Here is a 9,386-nt window from a genome sequence, read left to right on the forward strand (position 1 = left end):
AGTAACTATCCCTTACAAGGTGCATCTTGTAGTGGAATTTTGATTTACTTCTGACTGCTCATTTGTCTTTACTATTAATGCCACCTGATATGCTACAAGTGGACGTCACTAATAAATTACATTTCAACAGCTAAAATAGCCAATTAACTGTAATGTTAGGCTAGAGCAGTAGTTCTCAAACTTTTTTCCTGTGGACCACTTGAAGATTGCTGAGAGTCTCGGCGGACCACTTAATGATCTTTCCAAATGTTGTTTGTACTTAGCTAGCTATTGTAAAGTGCTTTGGATAAAAGCACTATATAAAAAAAACCCTAATAATAATTAGGTTTTTTTGTTCTACAAATAAAAGCACACAACTCATTTTAATATCAGTAGTCTTACCTTTCTAATGTGATGGATGTGCCTTCTCTCCTCCACCACAGCAATCACAGAGCTGAGGCTGGGAAGGAGGGCCGTCTCGCCCCGGCAGCCACCTCCCTGGAGCTGGGGAAAGTCGCCTCTTTCTCTGGCCATCGCAGCCCTGCACCTGCCAAATTCCCCCCATCCCCTCTCATCACCCCACTTCCCCCGCCCATCTACCCCCTATTCCCCCCCAAGGCTGACACCTCACCTTACACGTGCGTCTTCTCCAGGGTCCAGGCACCTAAGTAGTGGAGCCATGCCTGCACGGCTCCATTAATTAGGTGGGTGACCCTTCATTCTCTTGTGTGCGGCCATCCAGGCATGCACCTTAGAGGGAACTATCCATAGACCACCTGAATGGAGCTTGCGGACCACAGTTTGAGAACTTCTGGGCTAGATCCCTTTTCAGTTTTTCAAATGCAGGCACTGCATGGGCCATGATTATAGATCTCTTCAACATAAAGATCTTAGATTCCACTAATTTCTCCAACATAACCACTTCCACACTAAATGTAACAAATTTATCATGGCCAGATAGCACTTATATAGCATTCCATCATTTGCAAAAAGCTTTAGAGGTGGGTAAGTATTATCCCCCTTTTACAGATAAGGAAATGGAAGCACAGACTGGATAAGTGAGACTGCAAGTTACACAGGAGGTCAACAGGAGAACAGGAATCATACCCAAGTCTTAAGACTTCCAGTCTAGTGCCCTATCCACCACACCTGCTCTCAATAGAGCCAGCCTTAGCAGTGTGGTGTAGTGGATAGAGCACTGGAGTAGGGCTCAGGAGTCCTGGATTCTAGTCCTTGCTCAGCCACTGGCCTACTGAGTGAGTTTGAGGAAGAGAGAGGTGAAGTAACTTGCCCAGTTTCCCCATCTGTAAAATAGGCATAATGATATTGACCTCCTTTGTAAAGCACTGAGATCAACTGATGAAAAATTCCATATAAAACTAGGTATTATTAAATATGGGAAGGCCTGCAAGACAACCTTTTTACTGTCTCCTCACCACAACCATCCACCATAACCACAGCATTATTATTCATAGGGCTGGGAAAGTTCAGAGTTTTTTGGATTTTTTTTAAAGAACACATCCCTAACTTATTTTATATAAATGTCTGTGTCTCTACCTGTCTCCAAGAGAAGGGGGCTAGGTACCCCAAATTCCTGCCAAAGGTTATTTTTGTGAAGAACACATCTAGAAGGTTTTGTGTTTGGTGTTTTTCTTGAAGAAAAATGAAAGCTGGGACTGAATGTAAAAGAAAATCTTCAAAGTCTGTTAAGGAAACCAAAGCGGATATGGGGTGAGATGTAAAGTATTTTCATGGATTACAAACTGGCCAGGAGACAGGAATATGAACCCAATTTTCCACATGACAAGTTTGTCAGTGAGGGTGCCCCCCATTTCTACAATTAAGACCCATGTTTCATATGGATAGTTTGTTCCATATCTGCTCACTCACTATGCTGTTTCTTGTACACTATTCTGAAGTATAAGATGAGACACTGATCTGATCAATACGGAAATTCATTTCTTTCCTACGCTTCTACATTCTGCAACAGTAACAATATGCAGGAATGCTATTCTTTCGCTATTAACAGGTTTCATTAGAACCCAAATGTTTTCTGGATTACTCCTGATTCAGACAACAAAAGGGGTTATTGAGAAAGGAAAGGATAAGATGACAACATAGCAAATGTGGGCTCTTTTTCCCAGTTCTAACACCACCTCTGCAATGAGATCACAAAAAACAGAAAAGAATTACCTCCATCTCTTCCTCATCTTCAGTATCTGAAGGTTCATTGCACACTGCCAGCTCAAGCCGCTTAGTTTTATCTTTGCGCATAGCCTCATCTGCCATTTCCATTGCTCTTTTAATTTCAGGCTTTGAACTGTAAAACATACCTCCCCTCTGCGTTTCCCTAACCGCTGAGCCTACAAAACATGCAAATAATATGTCAGAACCTGAAGCAAAGTCCAGCCTGAGACCAGTCACCACTGTAGATGCTCACTCTCCGCATTTAAATAAATTATGTTCAGACCACTAGTATCATCCAGCATTTTTCAATCACAAGTCCAATATGACAAGTCCAACGTGAAATTATTCCATCTTACTGATTTTAAACATGTAAACTTATTTGTTCAGCATGAAGAAGTGGGGGCATGACATGCCTAAGAGAATAAGTTTGTATATGTGTCCAGTAAAATGTGTACTTAGTGCAAGAACACTGGATGAGTCTCACATTTCTACAGCTGATTGGTCTGAACATTTATCCAATTATAAGAGAACTATTTTCTGGATTTAGAATTTAATTGCAAATGCTGTATCTGACAGTACCTGTCATGGTTGGAAAAACAACATTTTACACTGGCAGCATGAGAGCTCAAATTGAGACCATGATCTGGGAATGGGACCTACTCAAATAGAACCTTATGCCCTTTCTGTGGATCACTTTAAGGAACTGGGGTTGAAGTTAGTAATCCAGCTTCTACCCACTGGCTTTTCAGTTAGAACAGAGGCCCCCAAACTGTGGGGCACACCCCCCTAGAGGGGCATAGAGGAACATCCGGGGAAGCATGGCCCAGGCCAGCCCCCATAGGGGGGTAGGGAGGGAGCACCACCCAGCTGCATGCCCCGTCCCCAGCACGACTCTGCTCCTGGCCCTACCCCTGCCCCCATCCTCAGCTGCAGCTCTAGTTCCCAGCCCAGGGCCAAGGCTGGTGGCAGGGCAGGGAGCAGAGCCGCACCTGGCCACGGTCCCAGCTGCCAGCCCCCACCACAGCCTGGCTGCAGCTCTGCCCCTGCCCCCAGCCTCCCGGCCCCATACCCACCCCTAACCTCTCTTCCCCTCCGCAAGCCACAGCCCCACTCCCAGCTCTGGGAGAGCACAGATGGGGTAAATGCTTTTGTTTGTTTACATTTACAGGAGATAATGCTGCCTGCTTCTTGTTCACAAAGTCACCTGAAAGTGAGAACAGGTGTTCTTATGACACTGTTGTAGCCGGCGTTGGAAGATATTTACATGCCAGATGTGCTAAAGATTTATATGTTTCATACTAAAGATTCATATTCCATGCAGATGACAGGTTCTGCTCGATAACAATCCAAAGCAGTATGGACCGATGCATGTTCATTTTCATCATCGGAGTCAGATGCCACCAGCAGAAGGTTGATTTTCTTTTTTGGTGGTTCGGGTTCTGTAGTTTCTGCAGCGGAGTGTTTCTCTTTTCTGACTTCCGAAAGCATGCTCCACACCTCATCCCTCTCAGATTTTGGAAGGCACTTCAGATTCTTAAACCTTGGGTCGAGTGCTGTAGCTACCTTTAGAAAACTCACATTGGTACCTTCTTTGCATTTTATCAAATCTGCAGTGAAAGTGTTCTTAAAATGAACAAGCTGTGCTGGACATCATCTGAGACTGCTATAACATGAAATATATGGCTGAATGTGGGTAAAACAGAGCAGGAGACATACAATTCTCCCACAAGGAGTTCAGTCACAATTTAATTAACACATTTTTTAAATGAGTGTCATCAGCATGGAAGCATGTCCTCTGGAATGGTGGCCAAAGCATGAAGGTACATATGAACGTTTAGCATAACTGTTTAGATACCTTGTAGGGTGACCAGATCTCCCGATTTTATAGGGACAGTCCCAATATTCAGAGCTTTTTCTTATATAGGCACCTATTACCACCCACCCCCATCCCGATTTTTCACACTTTCTATCTGGTCACTCTAATACCTTGCAATACCAGCTACAAAAGTGCCATGCAAATGCCTGTTCTCACTTTCTGGTGACACTGTAAATAAGAAGAGGGCAGCATTATCTCCTGTAAATGTAAACAAACTTTTTGTGTTAGTGATTGGCTGAACAAGAAATAGGACTGAGTGGACTTGTAGGCTCTGAAGTTTTACATTGTTTTGTTTTTGAGTGCAGTTATGTAACAACAACAAAAATCTACATTTGTAAGTTGCAAGTTCACAACAAAGATTGCACAACAGTACAGGCAATCCTCAGATTTACGACACAATTGGTTCCTGAAAATTGCATCTAAGTTGAAACATAATAGGAACAGCAATCCACTCCATTGCGGGACAGAGTGTCGTAAAGTCAAAACGAATGGTCGTAAGTCGAATCAGGGTGTCAATTCAAAAACGTCATAAGTGCTGTTCGTCCTAAGTCAAACGTTGTAAAGTTGAGGACTGCCTGTACTTATGAGGTGAATTGAAAAATATTATCTCTTTTGTTTATCTTTTTAAAGTGCAAATATTTGTAAATTGAAATCAAAGTGTATATTTTTATTACAACATAGAATACAGTACATATGAAAATGTAGACAAACATCCAAAATACTTAATAAATTTACATTGGTATTCTATTGTTTAACAGTGCGATTAAAACGGTGATTAATCACGATTAAAAAAATTAATCGTGGTTAATTTGAGTTAATCATGAGTTAACTGCGATTAATCGACAGCCCTAGTTATATTCATTCTTTGAAACAATATAATTTAATCTGTTCTGTAACTTCTAATATTACCATAAAACTTTAATATAATGTATGAATTTAGAAGTAATTAAAGCTGTACTTAGATAAACCAGCTAAAATCTTAAGAATCACCAGAACTGATATGGTTAACTTAAATTATGTAATCAATGTGTCTAATCCTACGTCTAGTCTTTTGTTCTCAGACAAATGTCAATCCTTGAGACCTCCCAAGGTCCCCCAGCAAAATCAGGAAAGACCAGGCTTGACATTCCTGATATTTCTAGGGCAGGGGCAGGCAAATTTTTCGGCCTGAGGGCCACATTGGGTTTCCAAAATTGTATGGAGGGCCGGTTCAGGCAGGCTGTGTCTCCCCAGACAGCCAGGCATGGCCCAGCCCCCATCTCCTATCCGATCCCCCAACTTCTCATCCCGATTGCTCCCCCGGGACTCCTGCCCTATCCACCGCTCCCTGTCCCCTGACCACCCCCAATACCCCCCCCCACTCCTGACTGCCCCCCGGGACCCCTGCCCCATCCAACCCCCTGCCCACACCCCCAAACTCCCCCAGCTCTCTATCCAACCCCCCTTGCCCCCTTACCGCACTGCCTGGTGCGCCAGTGGCTGGCGGCACTACAGCCACACAGCCCAGAGCACCGGGTCAGGCTGCAGCTCTGCAACTGCGCTGCCCAGAGCATTGCGCCAGCGACGCAGCGCACTGAGGCTGTGGGAGAGGGGGAACAGCGGGGGAGGGGCTGGGGACCAGCCTCCTGGGCCAGGAGTCAGGCAGGAGGGTCCCGCGGGCCATAGTTTGCCCACCTCTGTTCTAGGGTAATAAAAACAAACTGAAAATCTTTACAAAATATGTACTTTCTATATCCAGAAGAAGCAAAAAAAAGGACAAACCAATTTTTTTGTTTAAAACCCTTTAGAGCAGTGAGTTTCCATTCAATAGGAAACGGAATTTTCCCCACACAGGAAGTCAGCAGAAGTGTTTATTCCTTTAGACCAAACTGCCTCTCTCCATTTCCCTCTTCAAATATTTAAGTTACATCTCTTACCTTTATATGGCTTTAAGTATTTAATGCTAACCCAGCCCCTTGTTGGGCTGTCATCAAAAAATTGTACATGTACACGAGAGGATTTTCCTTTTGCTCTGACTACTGTTTCTTCAGTTGGGTGGTTGTATACAAGACACGGCCACCAAGGGTACCCTTCCATCTTGGCCCAAACCAAATCACCAGGTGAATAATCACAGGAGACACTGCAAAGACAGACACAGAACTTGATTAACAGGTGCAAAGTCAGTCTCTTCATAAAAGTTATAGACTACCTCTAAGTCAAACTATTTATCAGACGCTCCTAGAGAGAGGGGTTGGTCTCAGCAGGTCTTGGTTGCTCTTGGGTTAACAGTTATATTCTACATGCAAACACTTTTACCGAATAGAACCTGGTTCTTACACTCCCAAAGACCTCTAGCAAACCCAGTAGATTATCCATGGGGGTGTAAAAATACTGGACATAATTTAGCTAAAAGGGAAAAATCTTCAGGAACAGATTTTCAAGAGCAATTAGCAGCCGCAATTAAGAACAGATTTTTAACAGAACTCACTTCTCACTAAGGGAAGTGCCTAAAACTTTCGAAAAACCTCAGCAGCTAACAGGAATAGGACTGTTGAATGCTGAGAACTTTAAAAAAAATTGGAAAACAATGGCCTGTTTTTCAAATCAGCAAGAGCTGGAATCCAGTGCTGATTAGCACAGATTTTATAGCACATATTAAGACGTCAAACAAGCAATAATATTCAGGAAAGATTAACTAAATGCTAATTGATTCACCATGGTTTCTTTAAGCTAGAAGAAAAACTGTTTCTTCACAAATGGCTATTCAATGTTTCTTTGAACATGATTTTCACTAAGCGCTGAAAGAAATTATTTCAAAGCTGTTTTAAGTCCTTTCCCCGCCCCAAAAGTTTTATTTAATCTACACTAGCAGTTTATTTCCAGTACTGGCTCATTCCTAGCAACAAGGGTTGTGAGTTCAATCCTTGAGGGGGCCATTTAGGGATCTGAGGCAAAAATTGGGGATTGGTCCTGCTTTGAGCAGAGGGTTGGACTAGATGACCTCCTGAGGTTCCCGTCCAACCCTGATATTCTATGAACAAGCCAGTTTCAGTGAAAATGGACTTCCTGTATTTAAAAAAAAGACACATACTTTATCTGAAAGTGGTAAGATTATATAAAGGTTTGCGTACCCCACTGTACATTTGTACGTTATTAAGAATCTGGAAAATTTTCTTTAACAGCAACTTTATAATAATTACACATAAAAAAAGTTTAAAACACTAAGATTGCAACATTAAGCACTCAAAAATTAGGAAATGCCAGAATTACGGTTGCAATTTCAAATCAGCCCCTTGTATGCACGCATTATAATACAGTAATTAAAATGATCACACTTTATTTCCACAGCACCTTCGTCTCATTTAACATACAGGATGGATGGTGCTCACTGAATAAGCAGTGATTCAATATTTTGTTTTCTCCTTATTCAGTGTGTGACTATAGGACAGGTCTACACTACTAACTTACATCGGTGAAATTACATTGCTTGGGGCTGTGAAAAATCCACCTAACCCCCAGTGCAGACAGTGCTATGTCAACAGGAGAGCTTCTCCTGCCAACATGACTATTGCCTCTCAAGGACGTGGATGAATTACAGCTGATAGAAGCTCTCCTGTACGTGTAATAGAGTCTTCACTAAGGTCCTGCAGTGCTGTAGTGTAGATAAGAGATTCTCAACCTTTTTCTTTCTGAGCCGCCCCCCCCCCCAACATGCTATAAAAACTCCACGGCCCACCTGTGCCACAATAACTGGTTTTCTGCATATAAAAGCCAGGGCCATCGTTAGAGGGTAGCAAGCAGAGCAACTGCCTGGGGCCCATGCCACAGGGGCCTCCACAAAGCTACACTGCTCAGGCTTCAGCTTCAGCCCCAGGTGGCATGGCTCAGGGACCTGGGCTTCAGCGCAACCTTTCTACCCTGGGCCCCCGTGAGTCTATTACTGGCCCTGCTTGGAGGGCCCCCCTGAAACCTGCTCGAGGCCGCCCTGGTTGAGAACCACTGATGTACATAAGCCCTTAGTTACTGCACACTATTCAAACCGTGCTCTAAACACCGTATTATTATTAATTTTTTCATGGGTTTTTCTATGGCGCTTATCACTACGGTATCCATCTTCACAATACCGCTGTGAGATGAGATGAGGAGAGGCCACACGACTGGCTCCATCTGGTGGGAGTGCTGAGAAAAAGCAAAGAAACCGACCCCCTTTCGCGCCACCCTCCCAACGCCAACCGGCCGAGCGCACCCGGCCCATAGCAATTCCCGCCTACCAATGCCCCCGGCACCACCAACAACAGCCCCAGGAACTCCCACACACCCGCCTACCCGGTTACCTGGGGGCCCGGGCCGCCTTGGTTCTCCCCTTCCTCGCCCCATGGGCCTCGACTCCGCCGGATTGTCCCATCTCCGCCGCGCCGCCTCCGGGAGCCAGGGCTGCCTCATCCCCGGCTGCCTCGCTGGAGGCCCAGGCCTTCCGCCTGTCTGCGGCCGGAGGAGAAGGGGCCTGGGCCTTGGGGAAGAAGCGGAGCAGGGTGCTTTGCCGAGACATGGCTGCGGCGGGAACCAACGACCTACCGCCCAATCCGGCCAGAGCGCGAAACCCACTTCGTCGGCCCCGCCTCTGCTGGGGGTGGAGGGACCCGGAGGAGGCGGGCCTCAGGCAGCGCTTGCCCAGAGCCGTGCCTGCCTAGCGCCGGCGCCGGCCCCGGCCCGCCCCATATAAACTGGTATTATGTGCCATATTAATAATCTGGCCAATTTTTCACTGCGTAGCCCCCCAAGTCACTGTACAGCCTTGTACCCACTGCACTGTGGCATCCTGACGTGCACCCTTCACATGCCACCCACTTCCCTGTAGCTCTATTATCTGCTAATCAATTGCACAAACGGTGCAGCAAGGTGGGTCTAAATTATGGTTCTCTAGATTTCTGCAGCACAATAGATTGGAGTAGGCTGGGTGCAGTAGAGTGGAGATCCTGCAGCAGTTTCACGTAAATTAAAAAAAATAAGGCTTTTATTGCATTAAATATGATAGTGGATACTACAGTGTTCCCTGTGCTATTAATTTTTTTAGTAAATTCAAATTTATTTTATGCTGTCTTCCCATAAACCTGGACTGCAATGACAACATGATTTGCACAAATGTCCAGTCTTGGCACCCAGGATTTGTTTTCAGGTATTTGCTGAGCTTGAGAAGCTGGGATTTTGAAATATGGATCTACTCTACAACATGGCTCCTAAAATAGCCTTGATTTCTAGAGAAAATAGCTTCATTTAAATAGTCTCTTCCCAAGAGATAAGCTGATAAGTGCTCAAGAGTCATCAGATAGCAATAGATACTATAAGTGAGATACACTTTCTGAAA

The 9,386-nt window shown here is 44.6% G+C and overlaps 1 protein-coding gene across 1 annotated transcript in view; it reads right to left on the minus strand.

The window, feature by feature from the left end:
* MSH6 (mutS homolog 6) overlaps positions 1-8,642 on the minus strand; it is a 30,585-nt gene extending 21,943 nt beyond the window's left edge. Inside the window, exons 1-3 of the mRNA XM_048842933.2 lie at positions 8,356-8,642; positions 5,959-6,161; positions 2,173-2,342 (exon numbers count right to left, since the gene is read on the minus strand). Coding sequence (XP_048698890.1) covers positions 2,173-2,342; positions 5,959-6,161; positions 8,356-8,570 — 588 coding nt within the window. The 5' untranslated portion in view covers positions 8,571-8,642. The remainder of the gene's footprint in view (positions 1-2,172; positions 2,343-5,958; positions 6,162-8,355) is intronic.
* Positions 8,643-9,386: the final 744 nt, after the last annotated feature.

This window comes from Caretta caretta, chromosome 3 (genome assembly GCF_965140235.1).
Source record: "Caretta caretta isolate rCarCar2 chromosome 3, rCarCar1.hap1, whole genome shotgun sequence".
Classification (NCBI taxonomy): domain Eukaryota; kingdom Metazoa; phylum Chordata; order Testudines; family Cheloniidae; genus Caretta; species Caretta caretta.